The sequence below is a fragment of the Syngnathus typhle genome, linkage group LG13, assembly GCF_033458585.1.
Source record: "Syngnathus typhle isolate RoL2023-S1 ecotype Sweden linkage group LG13, RoL_Styp_1.0, whole genome shotgun sequence".
Taxonomy (NCBI): domain Eukaryota; kingdom Metazoa; phylum Chordata; class Actinopteri; order Syngnathiformes; family Syngnathidae; genus Syngnathus; species Syngnathus typhle.
In genome coordinates, this window is record NC_083750.1 from 13361204 (window position 1) to 13387007 (window position 25804).

Below are 25804 nucleotides of genomic sequence, written 5' to 3' on the forward strand. Positions count from 1 at the left end.
GACGACGAGCGTTTTCAAGTCCATGAGGTCTCGAAAAGGCTGAAATAAAGCGGCTGTACAGCCAAGGGCGGGTAGTTCAAAGGAAAACATTACCAAGGAATATAAAAACAGGTTTCATCTGCACCCACTCACTTTGAATTGAAATGATCAACTATAATGGTGAAGAATTGATTCACGTGGTATTAAAAGTCATCCATCCAAACGAGCCTTAATCCCAGAAAGGAGAGTTTAGCTGTCTGTGCCCATGGAAATAGAACAAAGTGCTTTTGTTTTTTAGCTCTCGAGGAAGAAAAAAAAAATGCACAGAGATAAAGCCGAGATCTGAACTGTGCACTCGCTTCATCTCCAATGAAATGATTAATTCCATCTCTGTTAATTAGTAGCTGCACTCACAAAACGACCTCTGAGTCGTGTTCAGCACGGCCGGCCGGCCGGCCGGCAACACAGTGGCGAGAGGATCGGAGTGAGCGAGAAAGAGAGGGATTAGGAGAAGGGCGATGAGAGGACAAGATGGACAGCTAAGAAAAAACTGATCATAAAGTTTAGAAGAGGGAAAGAAAAAAGAAAAAAAAAGACCCCAGCATGAAATGAGATCCACTCATTCTGCAGCCAGCCAGCCAGCCAGCCAGCCAGCCACTCACGGTGGTAAGAGAACAGGGTTCCACATGTACAGTATCAATGTTTAGCAACAACATAACGAGTTGTGCGTGTCATTGCTCTTTTTGTGGCCAAACATATGTGAGCTTCTCGCGGTGCCTCAGAATGTTGGGATTGCACTCATGTTCGACACGATATTACAGTATCTGTGACATTGAATGTGCGTGGCTGTACGTTGATTAGTATTGGAAATAATCGACTATGTCTTGACTGACGTTTGCCACACCGTCCCTAATCATCAATATGATTTGCATATGACATATGATTGGGATTTGCTTCAGTCGCACGGATGGAATACCGGCGCAGCATGATTAAAACAACGCGTTAGATGTTCGGCTAACGGTGGCCGTGAAAATAACCACGTGCTTTCGGTTCGAGCTGCGGGCAAAACAATTAGCCGTGCTAATAAATGGATGCGCTGTCTGATCGGTATTCATAGTCCATCCCTTCATTTGTGGCCAGCTAGCACACAGCGCATCGTTAGCTCTGCGCTTATGATGTTCCCTTTTCCTGCATGTCTAATTCCTGACCTCTTTTTCTTTCAAACAAATATGCATTAATCTGGGGGCATCAAACTACTGTAGTCAGCCTTAATGAAAGATGAGCGTTTGCTTCACCCCCTGATGTGACCGACCACAGAGTTTCAACACCATCTGCTATTTGTTCTAGTACCTCTTTCCACGCCTAAAAGCTTTCAAATACTAAATTGCTGTCACTGCTGTCACAAGGACACCAGCGGAATCCAAATTTACTGGAGCGAAGAGGGGAGGAGGCGGGCTCTAGCGGTTGTTAGAAAACTAAAGGGACCTGGAAGCACAAACATGACACAATGTTCGAGTGTCATTTTTAGTCCATGGGAAATAGAATGAATAGAATAGCAAAAGAAAAATAACATTTGTGCTCAAATAGCCAGGAAATGTACAATATGACAATGAAACCTAAAGAAGGAATGGTGCCTTTTTCTGATGCCATACTAACCAAAATAGGCCTATGAAAGTGCTTTTGATTCATCTCGTTGCTGTCGTAACAAAAGATGCTGCTCGTATAGCACCTGCAGCGACAGGGCAGTCAAATCTGATGGATTAGAATATAATAGCTGTGTTCTAACATTAAGATTCAGATTTGTGTGCGTGCGCGCGCACACACACACGCACACCATCTTTCTTTCTATTCTGTGTCATGTCAAATAAACGCTTCTCATTACACTATCAAAGGCGATTAGGATGAGAAAACCCTTCGACTCAGAGCCAGATTTGGAACTTCCTCCCGTGTGTTGTGTCTCAGAAACACAGAATTGTTTTCTTCGACTTTACCGGCGGGAATTTAGCGACGTAGCAATGATGTCATAGTTTTCCTCTAACCTCATTTGGTAAGTGCCTGACGTTACCGCAGGCCAAACATGACTTGGTACTTTGATCATTGCTTGGAATTTCATCTTTTTGAATTCATATGAGATGCCTATCTTCTTTTTTCTTCTTTCATAGTAAAATGTTCACAGTCTGTAAGGAGTTGCTAAGCAGCATCACACAGACAAGACACACACAAGCGCTTCAGTCGTGATGTTTACATTTAGCTGATTGCCTAAAATCAGTCAATGATGTGTCCTCACTTGTTTTAGATTGATAACTCCTGCGTGTTATTTATAAGGAAAGGTTATTTGTACACAATGATAATAAAGCTTGATAGGCGCCAAGTCAAGCATAACATTTGGGATTGGGATGAGCTGTCATTGTCAAAGTGATGAATTACACACTTAATGAGTAATTAAGTGACATATGAGAAGGGCCTTCATAGTTTTTCTTGTTGCAAACAAGTGTTGTGCCTCAGAAGAAATGCCCAAAACAAAGATTTGAAAGTAATGATGGCAATTGGTATAAGGGTCTGAAACTAATCAAATTGTATTTTTGTAAAACTATATATATATGAGAATGTGTTCCCCATTGCCTCACTTGAATAAATAAAGGTTCACTAACTAGCCTTATCTTTGAACACGGAATCCAGAGAATGATGGATGGTTAAAAGTTGAACTACTACAATTCTTGGGGGGGGGAAAGTATTAGTGAGCTAATTGGGCATTCATGCTTTCAATGAATCGCAAAACCAAATGCTGCTCGTATGTTTTAACCTGCACTGAGGAAGCCTAGTGCTCCATAGATCCTCCACTGGGATTTCTTCTGCTGGACAGAAACGGCGGGATTTAATCAATAAGCTTCCCCCCACCTCCTCCGTAAAGATGAACTTCTACCAGACAAGCAGCACATTTCATTTCTCTCATGAGGTTCAAGCGTGGAAGCTCATTAGAGCAACACACCGTTGTTAATGACTCCCAACATGGCCCCTTTGTAACAAGGGCATAAAAAATACCTTTGTGTTCTCTCCTAATGGCGAGAATCCCAAACAAATCTATCACTGAAGCACCTAATTAAATGGACTCCACAGTATGGCTCCATGCTGCATCAAGTGCGCATGGCCTTTGCTTTTAAATCCTTAAGGTAACCCAAAAAGAACTGAACGCAATTGTCGCAATTATCATCAAAAGTGTGCAACATGGTATTCAGAAACGAATCTCTGATTTCATTTTACAGAATATTTCAGTCTTTTTGTGGAGCTAAGCGATAGGTAAGAGCAATTTCATTGTTGACCGCCTTTTCTCACCCCCAACCAACGTCGCCGAAAGGCCCTTTTGAGAAATCCATTTGCGACGCAGTTGAATGTAAACCCGCCGGGCGGAGAGATTAATGGGCGGCGGCGGCGGCGGCGGCCACCCGCTGAGAGTCCGTCAGGTGGATCTTTTAACACCTGGGGAAAAGAATACATCAGCATAACAGGAAGCCATTTTCACACGTGTACTTATTACGTTGTGACTCCTGAACACAGCTTGTACAAGTTTCCCCCCTTGCCCCCCCCCCCCCCCCCCCCTTAAGAGTTGTGACTCACAATAGCAGGCAGGCAGGCACTGCGGGGGACGGGGAGGGAGAGGGAGAGGGATCTAGAAAGCTTAATTGATTACCTTTTTTTTTTTAATTCACTTGCATGCACACAACCACACACACACACACACACACACACACACACACACACACCCTTCTCTCTGCTATGGCGAGATGAATACAAATGGGCAAATGGGGGTAATGCGGGACCTTGCACCTGTCACGCCAGCTGAGCTCAAGCTTGAGTGTCACGCGATGCATTAGCCATGGATGTTCATCATTTTGGCCTTATTTTTGCTTTTGCCTTTCCCGCTTCAAAATGGACCCTGCGTGTGATTATCATATACAATATGATGCAATACAAATCAATACTAATTAAGTGAATGGGAAAATGTGAAGAAAAGCAAACGGAGCAATTGTTGTCTCATTTATGCAGGCAAATCAATTCCATATGCGAACAAATCCATTTAGCAAGAAACAGCGCCTATTCCTCCATCAAGTAAGAAAAACGCCATTGCAAAAGAATCAAGGCAGACAACCTGGCAAAGCACCAGTAGAGAAAGCCGACAGAGTTGTCGTTCAACGTGAACATGTCAGACATTTTCACTGAATTAGGCCAAGTCCATCTGAGTTCAAGTCGTTTCCAAGAAAACGGAGCGCATCGAGCGCGCCGCGCTGCTCGCACGGCTGCCGACGATCCCAATGAGCCTTATTTCGGCAAACAGACTGCGTGCTTTTAATGAATCCTTCAAAGGAGTGACACCATTGGCGTGTGTCTGCAACAATTCTGCTGTGTTTGGAGTAGTTGCAAAAACATTCATTAAGCAAGCGCCGCACTGACTCTGTGTGGGTTTACCACATACCTCGTGTTAAACTGTTGGAATCCGAGTGATGAAGTCTCATCGTTTGTCTGTCTGTCTGTCTGTCTGTCTGTCTGTCTGTCTGTCTGTTCGTTCAAAAGTTTATATTTATCTTTTATCACCCCGTACACTCTTTTGTCTCTATACGTATGCAAATGTCCCATCTTTTCATCAACTATGGGTTTGGAACGTAAATCATGCAACGAACAGTATAGATGTCAAATAGGAATGACAAAGGCAATCACTTGATCAGTGTCAGCACTCTGAGCTGTACTTTTTTCCGCCCCTTTTCATCTGGCTGGGTTTGTTTGCTCTCACCCTGGCCTTTGGCTGCGCCGTGCTTGCTGTGTGCCAATTTCTCTGCGCTTTTTTTCCTGGTGAGAAAGCATCCCACAAAGACCATGCCTGCATCCCTTCTGTACAAAACAAATGCACAGAAACATAATACTCCATAACCTTGAATGTTTTTCTCCATCATTCCGTTCATCATAATTACGGGGATGATCCTTTCCCTCTTTTATTTCTTTTTTTTGTGCGTGTGAAATTGCTACGGTGGAACGGTGTCTGTTCAAATGTCTGCTGCAGCGTTTCTGCCTGAATTAGGGGTCTCCAACTCACTGCCCGGAGGCAGAATGATATTTTACAGCCCCAAACTTGACATCAATGATAGTGCGGCCCACACCTTTTTAGCCATGTCATTGCCTTCGGGCGTTTCGAGTTAGGGTTCTTGGTTTCAACGGACGACCGTAGCTCAGGCACGTGAAAGTTTTCAGCCAATGGTAATTCTGAAGTGACACCAAGTGGAAGGAAAAAATGTCCTGTCACCCAGACCCAGTCATGAACAAGTGCAAAGGCATCGTGCCCCACGTAGCCGTGTTCGTTTTGCTCGACAAGCTTTATTCCATCATCCACGGGTATGGCTAGGTAGTAGACGTATCATTTGGCGAAGTCATGTTTTGAATCGGGGTGGGTGCCACCACAAAGCCGCGTAATCCTACTATGAAGGAAAGAACCCGACGAGACCTCAGGCCCTTCGGCGTTCTCCAGCTTTTGGCTTTTTATGGTCACACGAAGCAAGGTTTTACCCTTCAGTAGTTATGACAAGACTGACAGAAGTCACCCATAATAGAACTCTCACAAGCCCTTATTTCATTCTGTTTACAGAATTCTCCAAAGAGTCCCTGTCAAAAGTGCCTGAAGGATAATCAATAAAAGGTAAGGACAACGTATTACGGAGCACTGCCTTTTGAATTTCAAAGCGCAATTTTGCACACCCACCTACCCACCCCTCGCTGCCTGTGACAAAAACCCAAGCCAAATCCAGACGGTCCCATTCTTTAAAGGTGACTAGGGATGAGGAATAAACAAGTACAACAAACAAAGGTTGAATACATAACCTATGTAGCTAGCTAGCTGACTGAGGTTCATTTTAGGATTCAAAACACGACGTGCCTTTTCTGTTTAGAAAAGCATTTCTCCACTTGGCTAAATCCTCGGCCAGTGACCGGCAAATACCTTTTGGGATTTCTAGACGTATTGAAATGGAGCTGTCCTATGGCATTAACCTAATACATGCATCAAAAAGTGTTGACTGAATGTTTCTCACGTAACCTAGCGTGTGGGGATGCATTTCTCGACACGTGCGTATTGGACAGACTGACGACAATCCACTGGAAGGTGAATGTTTAATGTTGCTCACAGTTTCATTTGTCTCGTACGTACAAAGTCTCCTGCCTGCAGCGTATTTATCGGTCGGTCCGTCCGTCCTGGGCTTGCTGATAGGAGAATGCATCTCCATTACGCTTTACACACATCTTGCGCTAGTTAGCAAACAGCAGATGTGCAACACAACCCCATCACAATTCATGTTTGACGTGTCAGAGCTTCAAGAGGCTATCTCGCGCAAATGGAAACACAACACGGTTAGGCTCAAAGTCTGACATCCGCACAAAAAGGAAGCCTATATGGATGTTATAGCTACTGATCATTCATTTTGTTGATCAGAATTGACAAATGGTGCAATTGCTATGGTTTCAGGATGCTAGCTAACCTTTCATTTGATCAAAGAAGTTGAATTTATTCATTTCAGGCTCATGATCCCCCCCCCCCCCCCCCCCCCCCGAATAACGCAGGCAAAGTGGTAAGGACGATTTATAGAAAAATGCCGTAAAATAAACCTGTTGAACTAAGCCATTGTTGTACAAAGAAAGCAGGAAAGCGACATCTGCTAATGTCTCCTTAGAAAGCAGGAAAGAGACATGTGCCAGTGTCTCCTTACGTATTTGTTATCATGAATCTGAGTTGGATAGAAAATACACAGAACATTCTGAAGGACACTTCCCACCCTGGCCACTCCCTTTTCGAACTGTTGCCATCAGGCAGACGCTACAGATCATTTAGGTCAAGGACTAGCAGATTCGCCAACAGTTTTTACCCTACAGCGATAGTCACATTAAATGCCGCTAAAAGAAAATGATTGTCTGTGTATGTTCTTCTGTGGGTTTTTAGCTTGTATTTTTTTATCTTTTTATTCTATTTATTTTTTTTTATTGTATGCACTGATCGGTTGGCACTTTTTAAATTTGGTTGTACATGTGTGACAATGATAATAAAGATCTATTCTATAGGCGGAGCCTCCGGCGCGCAACTATTTTTTATTGTATTTTTTCTCTCACCGCGGTCTATGCCAGCATCATGTTGCACACATGACTGACGTTCACCTACTTTTTGTGGTGAAGGGCAGATTCGCTCTAGCGCCAAGTGTTAATATGATAATGCCTCCGTGTCTGTCATTCATTCCCCTTGAACTGAGAGCCAGGCTTTATCCCGGGCCCTATTATACCCACGATATTGCTTTTTCACAAAGGAGCCACACTGCCAGGGGAGAATTACAGGCTTCGCTCTTCTACAATGTAACAACTTTATTCCGCTTTCGATGAAGCACCCTTTCAAACAATGCCTTACATCCGATGCATTCAATTGAGCCAAATGAACGGGAACTCGGTGCATCTCTCTGCAAAGGTGAAGCGGGGACATTTGGGGACTTCTAACCTGTCAATTCCAACAAGCGGTCTGTCACATCATTTTAAAATGCTACAACGCAAATACAATTCGGGATGGACAGCCGAGGCTAGGAAACGTTTTTTTTTTTTTAAATCCTCACCCTATTTTAAAAGTCTTCTTGAACGGAAAGAGGATCATAAATATGTCTTTGCAAATTCATGATCATATTTATACAACTTTTCTGTTCAACTATCAACCCACTCGGGAGCCATCATCCAGTGCCACACAGTGCGGATGCTTGTTTGTCTCGGCCTTGGTCTCCAAAGTCACTAAATATCTTGTCATAATAGCATCCATATGAACTGTACATGGCATGCTGTGAATAAAGAAGCCGTGTGTCAGCCTACGGGCTGCCCCATGCTGTGCGTTGTCAACGACGTCGATCTTCACCTTTGTTATGTCATGATCTGAAACGTAACCATCCATCGTTCACCTGGAGCTCTTCAATGTCTGCATGCCAACGCAAAACAAAAAATACTAATCATAAAATCCTCTCCCGTCAGAGTTTCTGAAAGTGACTGTTAGAGCCTAACCATGTAGGCCATGATAATGTTGTCCGTTTTCATCGAGGGGAGCGGGGGGGTGCTTGGCTTTTTCAATAAACCTCCGGTGATGTGTTTTGTAATGCAGTGGTTACACTTGGCCATAAAAAAAAAAAAAACACATTCTGCTCCTTCAGCGGGCCAGAGCACTTCTCCCTAAATTGCCTTTTCTCCAACTGCCATTCGTTATGCTTTCCACTCCACTGCGCAGATATCATTTATTTATTTCATGAAACAAAATCCCCGGTTCCAACAAAACAAACTCTATCTCTCTCACTCACTCACTCACTCACTCACTCACTCACTCACTCACTCACTCACTCACTCACTCACTCACTCACGACCGACCGACCGACCGACCGACCGACCGACCGACCGACCGACCGACCTAAAAAAAAGGACGCTTGGACAGAAATTGACAGCAGGATCTAAAAGTGGATCGATGAGAAATAGAAAATGGCTATTACTAAGCTAGATAATTACCGGTAAGATAATTGGAGCAGAAATTGACAGATCATGGCGAGTGCTAAGATATTAACGTCCAGCTTTCACAGATAGCCGTTGGAAGACCAAAAACATGGAGTGGTCTCCAGTTATTGATTCCCCATCACATGAAAGTCCGTTTACCCTCCTGCCTCTCTTTTATCTGGTACCATTATGGAGACAGTGTTTGTCTGTTGGCAGGGAAATAGGCTTGCTTGCTTTGTTTAGACTGGTGTCAGCTATAATGAAAAAGCACCATCAACTCCGAATGGAGGCTATATGCAGTGTCTATATTGACGCTGGGAAGATAATAACTATTGATTGGTGTTTAGAGACAAGAAAACAGAGTGGCAGAAAGAGCAAATCAAGTGGGTGAGTATCAGGGTGAGACGTGAATTCTCATCACTCATTAGACATGCGGCCTTGGGCTAGCAGTTGAATTTCTTCTGTGACACTCCATTTTCGCATTTGCCCATTGAAATGAATATACGTACTATGTGCCATGAGTTTGCTCGTCCAAAAGGGGCCAAAAAAAGAATACTACATAGGACTGGTAACTAATGGTCCAAATACAATGACTTTTGCATAACTTGGACATTCTTTTGGGTTGGTGTTATGTTGATGTTGACATATTATGAAAACAATATGCTCGGATACCTTTGAATACTCAAACAAGTGTGCTGTACTAAAGCTTGCGGTGCGCTTTGGAACAGCCACAAATCCAGCAGACTGCATTGAAGCAGCATGCATTCTACCTGACAATCCACTTTGAGCTTCAGTTGTAGGTGCAAATCACACGAGCTGCTGATCCGGCAATACATCTTCAACTTTCCGTAATGAGCGTGTCGATGGCTACGACACTATTTCCATCGGTTCTTTTTCGCTACCCGGGCGGGGGAGGGGATTTTCAGGTCACTTCTTCGTATAGCATTTGGGCATTCAACTGGACGTTTATGATTTACAATGAGTCAAATGTACATATAGCTGATTTCTTTCAGAAGAAGATATTATGCAATGTAAATGATCCAGAATGTGCATTTCATTTGACAGACACTCAAAGCCTATCTGTCAAAAATAGATGTTTTATTTGCATATTTCAAATGTACTACTACTTCACTAGTTGAAATAATCTACATGCGCACACTAAACCCAGGTTCTATCCGATTCAGCAGAAGAAATCGTATCACGCGTGGTCAGCTGAAGGTCTCCTTGCTTGCCCATCGTGGGCCATCTTTCAAGATTTGATCCCGTCTCCTTGCATGCCCATCACTCCCGCCATAGGCCATGTTTCAAGATTTGAGCACTATCTGCAGCAAACATGTTTAACTCGGTATCCTACCCAAGAGAAAGAGATTTAATAGCTGCTTTCTCTCTGTCTCTCTGTCTCTGTCTCTGTCTCTGTCCCTCTCCCCCTCCCCCTCCCTCCCTACCTCCATCCCTCCCTACCTCCATCCCTCCCTCCCTCCAACATCAAAAGGTACGAAACCTTTGCCGCCAAAGGCAATGGCTAAGTACATCTGAGGGTTGATCAGAGATTTGAAAGACCGAGCCTTCAATTCTACAAATGCACCCAGCACCGTAAGCCAAACTAAACCCGAGTAAGACGAGCTTTCTTACCCACCTGGGCAGAGATGATCCTCCCTCCACCTGCTAGAGTGATTCTCAATCTCAGTCAGCTCGCTCAACTCCTTTCACTAACCTCAGATGATCCAATTTAGACTCCATCTGTCCAGTCACTGTACTATTTTCGAGGTGTTACTTTGACTTTCCAACTGCAAAGAAAGTCAACGCTAACGGCTGGAGTAGTCGGTCCAGACCGACACCACGTTGTGTTTGAGATGTTCCGATCATGTCCTGCAGGCGGATGATACATTTATCCACTTTCTATACTGCTTCGACTGTTCGGGGCTACAGGGAGCTTGCAGCCTCTCCCAGCTGACAGATAGCTAGTCTAATTTCGATTAGCGTTACATCCGGTAGAGCAGGGGTGAGGAACCTTTTTGGCGGACAGAGCCACACATGGCCATTTTGTTCCAAATCATTTCCCGTGAGAGCCAGACCGTTTCAAAGAAACCATAGTCTAGATACAATTAAATGCATGTATTTGAATGAGGACCAACCAACGATTTTTCGAGTGTGCTAATGTAATCTTTTCAAATAACGTCACCAAAAGAGCCATATCTGGCTCGCGAGCCGTAGGTTCCCGACGCCTGCGGAAGAGTGACGATCGCAGTGGGGGAACACTGACCAAAGTATAGGCCTCCTCTGAGCATCAGAAGGGGCAAAATAGATCTTTGAAAGCAAATGTGTCTCTCTTGACTTCCCTTTTGTGTGATGACATGCTTGACAAAATGAACCAAACTGTCAGCTGTTGCGGCCACAGTCTGACTCCAAAATAGGGGCCACTTCTTCCTTTCAAAGTTGGCCTCTTCTTCTCGTGCATGGAAATTGGCTGCTTAATCCACACGCAGGATGGGGACCCAGCAGGAGTAGAAGAAGAATAAAGACCGTGCGCACAGAGTCAGCCACAGGGTGTGGCAATTTTGCAGCTAGCACCTTGGAGTGCATGCGCAGTATGTGCGTTTACCGACGGGGCTCCATGTCTACGTATTCGTTCATTGTCAATCGGTGGCCGACAGGGCGGGTCCACACGGGTCACTTTGCTGCAAGAACTGAAGGTGATAAATGCTTGCGAGACCATTGGCAGTACGTCCAAGCGACCTTCTTTATTTATTCCATAAGACTTTCAGATAATTCCGTCCACGTCACGTCACATCATTTCGGCTTCCTATTTCTTCTTTCCAACTGTGCCTTACATTGCAATTGGATATAAGAGCACAGACAGATTGTGTGATCCGTGCCATTTTGATGGAAATCAGTAGGGCGCAAGCCCACTGTGTTTAGCTGTCAACCAGCAGAGCAGCAGGAGAGAGTGAAGAAAATATAGAAAGAAGGACGTGATGTTTTATTCATGCTCGTGCAAAGATGCAGAATTTTTGACGACATTTTTTTTTCTCTTCGTAGATCTTCCATTTAGCGGGATTGAAGGAGAGACGCTCGGGGGGGGGGGGGGGGGGGGGGACTGCTGTTTTGAAGGCGAAGCATGACAGAGACCAAGCACTGGAAGGGAAGGTGCAGAGACTTTCAAAAATGGTCAGGCCTTTTGTACACAAATAAACCTTGCCATGCCCGAGGCCACATTTGACATGGCCGAGTGTCTTGAAAGAACGGCGCAGTGAATGAGACGAGATTGAAACGCATGTTGCTGACAGGCTACTCCAGAAAGCACGAGTCAGGTAGCATTCAGGGGTGTCAGTCATTTTTGTCACGGGCCACATCGTCGTCAGAGTTTACTTCGAAGGGCCATTATGAGTGTTGACGTCTTTCTATACAGACAGTACGAGCTGATGAATAACTAGTTTTGAAAGCAGAGACGAGTAAAAACGGTTCGACGTAATATTTGATATGGTATCAAACCTTAATATTTGAAATGGATGCATGTTAATAAGCATTGCTGGCAATGTTTCAAAAGTGAAGACAATTTGAGTGTCGATGCACAATGTGTCTCGGCGGGCCACCTGCAATGACGTGGCGGGCCTTGACTTTGACACCCATGAAGTGGATGGATCATTTGCTCAAACAAAAACACGACCCTGACTTTTGCCTCGATTGCTTAAGGCCACGAGACGTTTCAAATTGTTCCTTACAAAGGGTCGTGCTGAAATGAAAAGCAGATTCCAACAATCCTTCCAAGCCAAATAGGAATCGGCTTCATCAGCATCAGCAGGAAAAGATTGTCGCATACTAAGTCCGTGGATACAATGAAACCATTTTAGCTCGCAATGGGAGGGAGATGTTGTTGCAATAACAATTTGTCATTTATAAATGCTAAGCAGTTCACCCATCACCTAATTGAGCAGACAAATACAACTATCGGGAATTGGATCAAGGGAATCGCTGTGCCCGCCCCATTTTGTCTCACGTTTCCTTCTTTTTCCTTTACCTCTGAGGCCAATGTAGCATTTTCTTCCCAAACTGACTCTGCATCAAGATGATTCTTCGAGTGGACTTCTTGACCTCCTTTCTCATCTGTAACCGACAAGACACGGACGGCAAAGCAGAGCTTTTGGTTCAATGGCTTTAACATTGACCACAATGGTTGGAACATGCATCATCCTCTCCTGGTCCAGACTGCTCTCATCAAGATGTAGTCAAAAGCTACAGAATGAGACTTTGAGAAGACTGTTGTTGATGATGCAACAGAAACACCGGTACGTTCCATCTTTATCATTTCATCGAGTCGGCGTGCGCCCCACGATTCCTCTCGCTTCTCATATCCATTTTAGCCTCAGGAGGGTTATTTTGAGAAATGGCTGAGCCAAGAACAAATCCTCTCTCATTGTTGTTGTCGACTTCTTCGGTTATTCGGCCATGCGGCAAATGGACACATTCTCCGCAAATGGAACCTTCAGTTCTGAATGATGATCCAACTGCAAGGCCACGTAAGTGCACTGTGTCAGCCAATGCAGATGTGCTTAGCCTGGCTAGCTAGGGGGTCAATGAAAAGCATTAACAAGGTTTTCCTCTATGCCCATCTTACACAGCAGAGGTCATTTCAATTGCTAAATCTGCGCTGGCAACTCTCACTTGGCGCCGGGCGGACAATCTGGAGGGAAGACGAGAGAGAGAGAGAGAGTCCCTACCTGCTGAGCTTTGTCATGTCTCTTGGAATAAGCGACATTTTCAAATGCGAGAGTCAAATATTTCTTTATTTTGGCACATTACGTACGCCCTGCAGGCTAAATGGGCTGCTTGTTTGTGTTTCAGAGAACCCGACAAAACAGCCACTGTGCTAAGAAAACAAATGTTTCAGACACGCGCGCGCACACAGTGCCTTGAGATACAAGTTCAATTCCTTCTGTAACCATGCAACATTCAAAATCATCTGCTTTCAGCTTTAACAGGATATTTATCAAAAAAGATTCTACACTGCTTTCCGTTCGCAAAATCGATCGCAGTTCTGGCTTTTCTTATACAAGTGGAATATGGCAGTGGTTAATTGAAGATGGTTGCATTTTCAAATTCTTACCTTGCCGCATTGCTCTCCACTGCTGGAATGACAGTCACTTCCAAGCCTTTAGTTGTTTGGCCTCGACTGTCCTCCGTTAAAGCTCTGAGAAGTGGAAAAAAACAAATCTGGATTAGTCAAGTACACTAGAATCTCTGCCAAAAAGCTTTAAAGCCAGGCAACACAATGAAGAAAATAATGACTTGCATTTGCCTCTCGGGTGTTATCAGTGCACAACTTCCAGAGTTTGCAAATATGTTTGGGCAACACCAAACTCCTCAGCGGAGTTATTGCGTTTCTTTGCTAAATACCGTACCGCAAGTCAATGCAAACGACTATGTTATTTGCTTTTAATGAGCGCTGAAGCATTGCGTCCTTAGGAAAACTTAATCGTACAAAAGGGACCTATTCAAAATGATGAAAAACAGCAGCAGCAGCAGCAGCAGCAGCAGCAGCAGCAGCAGCAGCACGCTTTCCTGCATCCAAAACACAATGTACAAACAAATTTAGTTTCCAGACTGTCGGACCCCAACTTAAGGCCTGGGGGCCAGATCAGGCCCACCACATCATTTGACGTGGCCCGCGAAAGCAAACTCTCCACAGCAACCAATGTTGCAAATTGACTTGACTTTTGAAAACAATGAAAGCAATTTGGGCAACAGTCTTGTTCTTTACATTTATAAGAAAGTTGTTTAAAGATGGCAAAAAAAAAAAGCAGCGTCATATTTCCATTGGTTGAGTGCTTATTGCTGGGCCACCCTTTAAAGGCAGATAAAAGCATGTGTGGATTTAACGTTGCTTTTCAAAACGCAAGCTTTACAAAGTCTAATTAACACCAACAACTACTCTCTGACTGACTGCAGTGCTTTCAAATCAGGCTAGACATCCAAAGTAATACAGGCAAACAGCAATTCAATGAGACGTACTCCAATTTATCTTGCATACACAAAATCGAAATACGACATTACACACTCCAAGACAAACACATTGGCTGGCACACATACACACACACACGCGCACACACACACACACACGTGCTGTCTCGACATTGTAGGTAAATGGGATAGAAAAGTAAAGCGCATAGTGGGTAATGAGGGCTGATTGTTTGTGACTGCGCCGTACTAAGGCTGATTTCCCAGCTGAGGAACGAGGGGAGGGCTCCGCACACATCGCGGCTGTCAGCAAAAGACAGAAAATGGGCCCGGAGCTTCAACGCGCCTCCCAAATAGACAGCCACATCCACTTGGCTAGGACGCTTCAGACGGCAAACGGGAGCATGTACAGTAGTGTGTTTGAAATATTTGCTGAGTCTATTTGCATGGAAATGCGCACTTATACAGTGGAGATGTAGGAGGGGAGGGGAGGGGAGGGGAGGGGAGGAGAGGCGGCCTGGCTGGCTGGCTGGCTGGCTGCTCCTAAAGGGCAGGCACAGTCAATGACCGAATCGCACGCACGCACGCACGCATGTGGCTTTGATGCGGAAATTTGCACGCCGGAAATCATCCGAAATCTTGCCCTTTCTCCAGGTTCCACTCAAATTGTAGCGCTATGGTAAAGCTTTCTCTCACAGCAAAACTATTAGTGACGCAGCTCGTCATCACGACGAGGCGGCTATTTAATAGCTAACCTTAAAAGACTTGGAATAAACATCAAAACGAAGCCTCTTCTTCAGCCCTGACACTCAGAGGCGTAGCCGAGCCGGGGCGGGGCCCGGTTAGGACTCCCTGCGCCCCGGTTGAAAAAAATCGACCTTTTTCGATTCTTCATTTTCATGCCGTTTTTTTTCTTTCGGTCTTGCGCGAATGTGCTTGCGCTATTCTATGTGCGCGATGTTATCCATTCACCGTTTGCCTCCCGGAGCCGGATGTTGTTTTAGCGATCAGCGAACGGCGTGGGTGGTGTTCCATTTTTTTTCCTGTGGGCGCGCGCCCCTACTGGAAAAATTCCTGGCTACGCCACTGCTGACACTTATCCCCAAGAACGGCTTCTAAAATACAGTCTCGAGCCACACATTTATGCAAATACGTCAGCAGATGTATAGTGGGATGGGCCGGCCAGCCGGATGCGTCAAAGTGTCCTTGACGAAGGCTGTCGAGGAGGACCGTTGTCACCATATGTCAGGGGTCTTCATCCATTTCATATGCAGACGACGACGACGACGACGACGACGACAACAGCAGGCACGCAGAATACCTGCCCGAGTCCTTGGTGACTTTTTTTTTTTTTTCCCTTCTCTTCCATGTATTCATTTGCTCCCAGTGCTTGCTAATTTTGTCTGACTTAGAAGCCACCCATCTTGCCACTGACCTTGACACCACCACGCCTGTCAACAGTGTCTAATTATCCTTTGGCCGTGGCCTGGCTTCTCACATTCTCCCTATTGATTTTGCTCATTTTGTACCTGAACATTGTTAATTAATCTGATGATGACAGTGTATGGGTCCAGTTCATTAGGCTGGCCCAGCAGATGCCCACCGGGCCATAAGGATTCATCACGGAGCCACTGAGGCCTGAAGAACAGGATTGCATCATAAAGTTTCGTCCAAGACTAACGACTATTCCCATTTTCCGAAATGACGTAAAAACACGAATCCATTCAGTGTGAGATTTCTTTATTTTTTTTTCCCCCCTTTGTATTTTTAGGAGCCTCGGGAATCGATTTACAAACCTTTTCTCTGCAATTTGTTAAATAACCCTGGGACTTGTTCTGCTGCCTGTCCGTATTCAATATGGAGGGAGGGGGGCTTGGGGGCCATAATTGAGCTTGGTGGTCAAATGATGAGCCTGCTTTAAATCAATAGAACAGCGCACCCTTAGGAAGGCTTGTTTCATTTGACATTTGAAAAGGACGCATGTTTTGCTGCTCGGTGGTGGCTGTTGTTCTTTTGTAGCGCGCAAATTGTTTATCGACTCGGAAATGGGTGAGGGGTCATTTTACGTCAGTGTTCCGAGTCCTCCCGAGATGTCGGTCGGCGTGCTCCTTGTTCCCGTGTGTCAATGCAAGATTCAGTCAAGAAAGGAGAACTTATCACTACTTGATGGAGTTGTTGGGCGTGACGCGAGCATTGGGAAAGACATTGTAATGGCTGGCGCCCACCACAAATTGCTCTCAATGTCTTGGATGGGGGGGATACCAGCCGGCACTAAAACGGGTTGCCTCGCATTCAAAAGAAAGATGCTGACATTTGAGAGTTGTTGTGTTATTCGTTCGACTTCATCAAGCTTGGATGGAAAAACATTAGGGTTTTTCCAAACTGTGAGGTGGGCCGGCGGTCTGGCGGGCCAGCCGGCCATTCAGAAACACAATGTCATACGTATGCTTGTTATGCTTATAATAATTTCCTCTTGCGATCTATTTTGTATTTCTTCCTATCTGGTTCTATCTTTGGCATCCTAAAAATGTTCATTGGTTCATGTGGCCTCTTTCATGTTTTCTCATTCTTTTGAAACAATTGACGATGTGAATATTGCAAAACTGCCAGGAATATAACCGCTGCCTTGCACCAAACTTAAACATCATAAATGTGGAAAAGAAACCAGTGCTACCGTGCTTTTCATTGTCGATGGCATAATTGCAGCAAATCCTATCTGCATGAGAAAAAAACCGAAGCTATAACCATCAAACAATCAAATAAACGACATGAAGTACGGCCTTGACTGAGCGTGCCTTGCTATGGATGGCGCCAAAGAAAAGAAGCCAATGTTATTCTTCCGAGCACCTTGGGCAAATTCATGCTTCTTAGAATATATGCAGAGCAGTTCGTAATTGCTCTAGCAAAGGCTTCCGTTTGCCATTTCCCTAATTGCGTGCATACTTGTGTGAGCTTTGATTGGTCTTACATGCTCCACTGCACTTTGGCCAGGCGACCTCTTTACTTGGTCTGAAGCTCCTGAACTTCTCTTCACCTTTTTTTCTTTTTTTCTCCTCCTTTGACCTCTCTTATGTTCCATTTGTCACTCTTTCTCAGCGCAGTACCTAACGTAAAAGAGCGAGCGCCGATGTGATTTCTACACCTCGGCCAGAGACCAGCACCTCATCACAAACTGGTCTCGGCCGGATGAGTGAGCGCATGCAATCCCGGACGGCGTGACTGAAACGAATTCGGCCGGAGACGAGATACCGAGCCTCGCACTACGGTCATGGGTGTACGTTGGACGGGCTGAATTAGGACGATGAGACTGACTGCTGCGGTTAGGAAACAAAAGAAACTCAAGTATGAAACGAAGCCAATAGATGGGGTCTTTTTCCACCTTGATGACATCATCGTCCCATATGCCACTTGCATTATCAAGAAACTTCTGTAACATTTCTGGTTTCTGGTTTTAAGAACTGATGATGTCATCACCTCCATCATTTTTGCACAATGGTACTGAAGAAGAAGAAGAGAATTCAAGGCTACGATGCAGTTTGTTTTCATTAAAACCACCGATCAAAAGATGAGGAGAAGATATTTGCTGTACTTTGTTTCTATTTGACAATAAAAAGCTAGTCTGGTGTGTTTTAGACCGACCACTTCCATACTCATCGAATTTAGTCACAGCATGCAGTTGGGATTTAGATGTGGAAGAAAAGAAAAGGACAAAAAAAAAAAAAAAGTCTCGTTCGAAAGACCTTGGCTCACCTAGCATGAACAGACGGCAACTTTAAAGAGAAGAGCAGTCAAGCGTGCGTAATTATGGATCCCTGCTTTTGTTGGACAGGACCTGCAGATCTTGCTAAACATTCCACTGATTCTAGTCCATTCTAATGACGGACCCACGGAAAAGCCTTTTTTTTTCTTTTTCTTTCTTTCTCTAAACCTGATGACAATGTATGATCCTAAAAGAGGAATAGGCAAGTCCAGTTCTAAGGAGCCCCTGTCCTAAAACAGATTTTGGACTCAAGATTTGAGTGTACTAACTTTTACTGAGCCAAGGCACCCAATTGTAAAGGTTCCGAAAATGTTCAACACTACAATGTCAATTATAGGTTGAAGGCTTCAGAATGTGTTTATCACCTTCAGACTAAGACCAATTGAAAGGAAGCCAGTATGTCATGTTTCCCTCTTTTTCCTTGATCACCTTCATCCTTTCATCTCTTTATGAACATGGAGAGATGTTGAAGAAGAAAAACAATTAGTGGCACTGATGGAGGCCCTATCAGGTCACGAAATGGCGTATCTCATCGTGGCGTGTAATGGAGAGCAGTTCATTTAAGGGAGATAGTACACTGGGCCACAGTCTGCCCGACCGAGTATCGTAACAGGGCACGGAGCTCATCAGTGGCAAAATCACTGGACCCAATTCCTTAACGCAGCGCAAATGACAATTATCTTGGTTTAATACAGTAGATGGCCGGATCTGTTATCGTAATTAAATTCATATTCTTTTCACCTTTTTCTAAGGCCCATTCAAACTGACAGCCGCAGAAAATCCAGGTCCAAAAAATAATTGAGCCAAGGCACCCAATTGGCTCTCTATTCTATTACTTGTATGTTTTTCAGTACCAAAATAAGCGGCTCAGAAAATGGATGGAGGGAGGGAGGGAGGGAGGGAGGGAGGGAGGGAGGGAGGGAGGGAGGGACGGACGGACGGACGGACGGACGGACAGACGGACGGACAGACGGACGGACGGACAGACGGACGGAATGACCACATATGTATAAAAGCTCGGGACATTGGGGACATTTTCAGAAGGAGAGAGAGTGCCACCTTCTGGTCCACAGGGTGAAGAAGCTTATCAGGCAGGCAGTGCACATTTGGTGTGCCATAGGGTGGCAGAGGTTAGTAACCCTTCAAACAGACTTCAGGGCAAGTGCAATAAAGTTCTGAATTTTTCACTACGTTTTCATATTCAGAGGGAAAAGTCCTATGGGGGTGTACAAAAAGAAACTCAATGAATAGGTCCTAATTAGAAAAGCCCAAATAGATGGCATGTGATGTTCCCTGTACTTGAGACAAATTAAGACCAACCAACCGATGCCTGCCAACAGTATCGATCAAGTCTGCTCTGCCTGACATGTAGAGCGGAACCAATGTGCTGTGAAAACCAATACTGGATTGGACACACACAGTGTGAGAGTGTTGGGATATCTTTTTGTCTTCAACGTTTTCTGGGAAGGGTGAACTTCTCAGAGAGTTGTTGTGAAATGGTCCTGAAAGAATCAAGTTGTTCACTGTAGGAAGAAAGCAGTGGCAGATGTTTCTGCAATCACATCACTATGCTTTGATTTACGTCGTATAAATTGCGTCCCGTTGGAAATTCTAGACAGAGATACGTACTTCAATGCAAAAAAAAAAAAAAAAAATCAACCTAATATTACTACAGCATGAGGAACCGATGTTTGCTTGACTCCACAAGAAATGATGAGCTCAGATCAGCATGAGCAAAGTGTCCTTGTCCCACAAGCAAAGGACATGTCTGTCAATGAAAGGAAGAGCACTAAAAGTGTGACAACCTGCACCATATCTCTGAAATGTGGCCTTGACCTGCTCCTAATAGAGAAAGCGGTGGTGACGGCTAGGCGAAGCGAAGGGATGGGCAACCGGTAACTTTGATTAATGTCCATTTTCCAAGTCTATTATAGTACCATGTATACATTTGGTTCCATTTTTTAATCGCCCTAAACCTTTTCAGTCCATATTTCAAGTGTATCATATTTACATTTGGTTCCATTTTGTAATCGCCCTAATTTCCCCTAAACCTTTTCAGCAGGCCCATGTCGATAATTGTCTCTGAAACTAGGTTGTTCTCGAAACTGTGTCCTTGGAGACTCGGGTCACATTTAACCGCATTGGCGTAAGGAGAGGTTCATGCGGTCTTGTTTTAGGAAGTAACGACTTTTGATCTGGTACTTCTTTGGCACTTAGCAATCGGTATGACTGGAAGCAAATAACAAAAACTCGCATTGTACAGCTATTTGGAGCTCTTCCTCAGTACTGATGACACGATTTCATTCCGATGCGGTCGGTCCACGCCTCTACTTAACAATTCCATTTATTGGCTCTCATCTCCCACAGGACACCAGTGCGATCCAAACAAAGAGATCGGGACAGAACCGTCCACCCGTTGCTTGTGCTCAGACGGACAGCTTTCCTGCGCTCCCTCTCGGTGTCCCGAGGGTCAAAGCTGCGTTGGTGCTCACATGCGACGCCCCAGGGAGGCGTCTGACGCTGGGCTATGTACTATACATAGCAACACGGACTGCAGCACTTTTGATGGAGTATTATTTCGCTTCACGGCCCCCTGCAACTACATTCTGGCACAGACCTGCTCTTCCTCTGAGGCTTTGTCCACTTTTAGTGTGGAGGTAGTCGGTGACCATGATGGCAATTCATCGCTTCCAGCTGTGCAGCAGGTCATTGTGTCTGTGGGGAATGACAGAGTGTCTCTTGTAAAATGGCAGACACAAAGAGTTGTGGTGAGTTGAAGATGAACATTGAGAAAATGCTTACTTGGTAGGAGTTTGAGCCATCCAATCACAAATGGTGTCCTTTTCAGCTGATTGCTATTGCTGTTTGTGATTGTTTGCTCGTATACTCGAATTAGTATTGGTTTCTTTTTTGGAAGTTGAACCAAGCCATAACTGGGAGTAGCAATGTGATCCAAAACTCATTGGAGTTCATCAGTGGCTTGATCTTTCTGCCATTTCATATTAACGGCTGATGAGAAAGGAAGATCCAACGCCGTGATATTGTCTGTCCTTTAGGTCAATGGGTTTCGGAGGAATCTTCCACTCATCTTCAGGAGTAGCACGGTCAAAATCAAGAGTAACCTGGCAGCTGTTGAACTCGAAACCAGTTTCGGCCTTTCCGTGTCATATGACAATGCGGGTGATGTGCACATCCAGCTGCCGTCCGTTTACTGCGAGAAAGTCTGCGGATTATGGGGCAACTTCAACCATCTCAGAGAGGATGACTTGGGAAATCCTGACGGAGCACCTGCGCACAGTGCCGCAGATTCGGCCGACGGCTGCCAAACGGTTCTCCTCCCTCATCGCTGCGACCCCGCCGAAGGAGCCGAATATAGCGACGAGCCGAACTGCGGAGGCCTCCTCTCCAGTACGGGACCGTTTGCAGCATGTCGAGCCTTTCTGGGAGCAGAAAGCTACTTCAGGGGATGTGTGAACAAAATGTGCGCCACTCGCGGTGACCCTCGGGTGCTCTGTGAGACGTTGCAGATGTATGCAGATATCTGCAGGGACGCTGGCGTTACTGTGCCGTCATGGTGGAATTCTACCATGTGCCGTAGGTGACTTAGTGGCTTCAATTTCTCAATTTCAATTGCAACAGATAGTAGGAAGCAGGCAGGTGCGGTATGTCTCTCTCTCGCTCTCTCTCTCCCTCTCTCTCTCCCTCTCTCTCTCCCTCGCTCCCTCTCTCTCTCTCTCTCTCTCTCTCTCTCTCTCTCTCTCTCTCTCTCTCTCTCTCTCTCTCTCTCTCTCTCTCTCCCCCTCTCTCCCCCTCTCTCCCCCTCTCTCCTTCTCTCTCTCTCTCTCTCTCTCCCCCTCTCTCCCCCTCTCTCCCCCTCTCTTCCCTCTCTTCCCTCTCTTCCCTCTCTTCCCTCTCTTCCCTCTCTTCCCTCTCTCCCCGTCTGTCTTACAGCTCCACAATGCGGTGAGAACAGCCATTACAACTCATGCGCCGACGGATGTTCAGACGTCTGCTCCGGCGGTCAGGATAGAGTGGGATGGTGCGGACGTTGCCAGGAAAGGTGCGAGTGCAACGACGGCTTCAAACTCAGCGGGGGCAAATGTGTTCCAACGGACGACTGTGGGTGCTGGCATCAAGGAGAACACTATGAGGTAAGATGGATAGATGACTCACTGGCTGTATTTCAGACCACTATTGATTGTCACAAATGGCTTGGTCGCAGAAAGGACAAATGGTCTTGGAAGGAGAATGTTTGCAGGAGTGCCAATGTATGGGCCACAATAATGTCCAGTGCGCTCGATTGCGATGCGCCAGAAATGAAGCTTGTAAGGTTGAAGCCAGAGTCAGAGGATGCTTCCCAAGCAAGCCTGCTGCCACCTGTAGCGTGTACGGTGATCCGCACTACATCACCTTTGACGGGACGGCGTACGACTTTCAAGGCGGATGCAGTTACATACTGGCTAGCACATGTGGAGCCCAGAGCTCGGTCCATTTCACAGTGATCGGGCACAACATGCATCCTCTCCTTCATAACATCACCCGCTCGAAGCTGGATGCTGTGACACTTGAAATTGACAATTGGAACTTCACATTGAATGAGAGCAACAAAGTCTAAGTAAGTATGATCCTCGTGGTCATGGTTTTGCAATTCTTGAGCGCACAAAAATGGCTTTTCTCTCTCTCTCTTTAGGTGAATAAAAGCGATGCCAGACTCCCTTACTGAAGTACTGCTTCTCACGGTTCTGTCTTGGTTGACAACAACAACAGCTACGTTGTCTTAGAGACAACCTTTGGACTAAGGATGGGCAAAACAGGTTCTCCCTGCAAGTCGATGAGAGCTACAAATACCAACTGTGTGGTCTTTGTGGTACCTACTCAGACCAGCGGGATGGTGACTTCATAAAACCAAGTGGGCAAAATGCTACAGAAGCGTTTGAGTTTGCTGATAGCTGGAGGGCACCACACAAAAATGAGAGTTATTTTATTGATACAACTGACATCAAGCTAACAGCCTTGTAATGCACATTTGCCACCAATCTTTTCTCCCTTCCAAGATGTGTTTCCCACCCAAATGATCCTCGACTCTGTGAAAACCAGGAGGAGGCCTACGATGAGTGCTTTGCCATCCTTGGAGATGCCTTCCAACCTTGCCACGAAAGCGTTCACCCGAGCGCCTATATCAATAGTTGTGTTGGTGACTATTGCGCAACAAGTGGCAACCAACACACCTTGTGTGAAGCTCTTAAATCCTACGCAGTCGCTTGCCGTGTGGCAGGAGTGGAACTGCCCCATTGGGCGACAGGTTCCGTCTGTGGTGAGTCAGGTGCGGCCGGCTGACTTACAAGCGCAATGGTTCAAGTTCCTATTGTTTATTTGGGCTTTTTCGGCAGAAGCCCAAACTACAGAAAATCCTCCTCCAACTCGTCCCGCCTCGCAAAATGAAAAATCAGTGACATTGTTCCTGGAGCTGCAGAGAACAGACCACTACAGTCAGGTACAGCGCTTGCCATGCCACCATTTAGGACGTTAGCTTTGTCTCTCCCCTCCCTCGTTTTTGGATCGATTGTCAATATTGTCAACATTTCTGACTTTCCAGTATGCCAACTCCTCACTTGTCATTTTGAGGAAGACCTATGCCATTGGAATCAGCTCGTTACTGACGCATTTGACTGGACGAGACAAAGCGTTTCAACCCCTACACTCCTGACAGGGCCCTCTTCAGATCACACCACAGGATGTAATTCAACCTCTGACTCACCCATACTAATGCCGCACACTTGTCTAGACTAGAAAGGTATTCATAACAATAGCATAAGAAGGACACGTTTCATATGAAGCACACCTTTAAGTGCCAGCTTCCTTGTAGTTCAAAGGAGATTTGGTTTCCTTTTCCTGAGTCATGAGTGATTCCTCTTTCAATACCAACATAGCATTACAGTTGCATTAGGTCAACGTATGTTTGAATGTGCCATTCCTCTGTGTTATTGAACAAATCCTGAACAAAAGATTCATGCAGAGTTTTTGTTTTGGTTTTGGTTTGGTTTGGTTTGGTTTGGTTTGGTTTGGTTTGGTTTGGTTGCACGGGCTGCATTTGTCATCATATCATTGCTAGTCCCTAACCAAAGCCTTATGTCATGAGTCCAGATGGCCACTACCTTTACATTGAAGCCAACAGCGCATCATATGGAGACACAGCTCGCCTCATCAGTTCAGAGTGCTCTGCCTCTGGTCCGCAATGTCTGCACTTCTGGTACCATATGTACGGCTCGGCCGACACTATGGGCCTCCATGTGTATTTGCTGCAAGACAAAGAGGCTTATGCTATTCGTCGGACCAGGAACAATCAAGGAGCTATATGGCATCTGGCCCAGGTTGATTTCACCGCAACTGGATCTTTTCAGGTAGGGAAAATCCAATCAGGTTTCAGCCAAGTAATGAGAGGAGTATTCAAATGTGTTCTTCATATTAGATCCTTTTTGAGGGTCGACGAGGTTCTAATGATCAGTCAGATGTGGCCATAGATGATATATCCCTATACAGTGGGCACTGTTCAGGTAATCACTGACTTCATTTGACAGTCAATGTACATTATGACCAGTCTACCCGATCAAAAGTGATTTGGTTTTGCAGACTCGACTAAAACTACCCCCCCTGCACCCATGACAACACATTCGATTACAACAGAAGGTGCCGAACCTCCAACAGGAAACATATCGACGACACTAACATCCACAATCGATACAACCACAGACATAACTGTCACCGACACGCAGACAACCAGACAGTCAACAACGAAGCCTTCGACTCCAAATACCTCACCAGAAACGCCTGGGTCGACAGTTACCATCCAACCGCAGACCACTGCCGTAGTTCACCCATCACCCACCAACCACCCAGTAGATGAAGGAACGGAAGATCCAGGACCTGAAGCCACGACTGAGGAAATGACAGCACCTATTACATACCCTGGGTCCACAGCTAAGCCCATACCGCTAACAACAGAAAGCAATGAACCCACAACTAAACCACATCCGATAACATCGGTGTCTGGTGCGACAGTTACCATCCAACCGCAGAGACCTGCCGTAGTTCACCCGTCATCCACCAACCACCCAGTAGACGAAGAAACGGAAGAGCCAGGACCTGAAGCCACGACTGAAGAAATGACAACACCTATTACATACCCTGGGTCCACAGCTAAGCCCATAGCGCTAACAACAGAACGCAATGAACCCACACCTCAACCACACCCGCCAACATCAGTGACACCACAGACTCCAAACAAAACTCCAACAGCTGGACTTCAGTCAACGAGTCTTTAACCTCAGCCTCCAAACGCAACAAGTGAAGCACAGTTAACCACGACCATCAAACCACAACATCCGAATGAATCTCAACCAGCGACAGCTGTTCTACCACAGCCCCCAATTGCACCTGAATCAAGTAAGTATGAACTCATTGGAAGATTTTAAACCGTGTAATGACCTCCAAACGCGACCTCCGACGTGATGGTTTACAAGTGCCACGCTACACTAATAAAGACACTCTGAAGAACCCAGCGAGACACCA

At 45.5% G+C, this 25804-nt stretch overlaps 1 protein-coding gene across 1 annotated transcript in view; it reads left to right on the forward strand.

Annotated features, from left to right (window-relative positions):
- LOC133165851 (zonadhesin-like) overlaps nt 1–25804 on the forward strand; it is a 46898-nt gene that overhangs the window by 18421 nt on the left and 2673 nt on the right. The window contains 15 exon segments of the mRNA XM_061295743.1: nt 5612–5662; nt 20603–21003; nt 21292–21829; nt 22187–22386; nt 22458–22844; nt 22946–22959; nt 23003–23037; nt 23040–23238; nt 23275–23549; nt 23626–23729; nt 23832–23858; nt 23861–23972; nt 24380–24636; nt 24705–24789; nt 24866–25678. Of these exon segments, the coding sequence (XP_061151727.1) occupies nt 20728–21003; nt 21292–21829; nt 22187–22386; nt 22458–22844; nt 22946–22959; nt 23003–23037; nt 23040–23238; nt 23275–23549; nt 23626–23729; nt 23832–23858; nt 23861–23972; nt 24380–24636; nt 24705–24789; nt 24866–25557 (3201 nt within the window). The 5' untranslated portion in view covers nt 5612–5662; nt 20603–20727 and the 3' untranslated portion in view covers nt 25558–25678.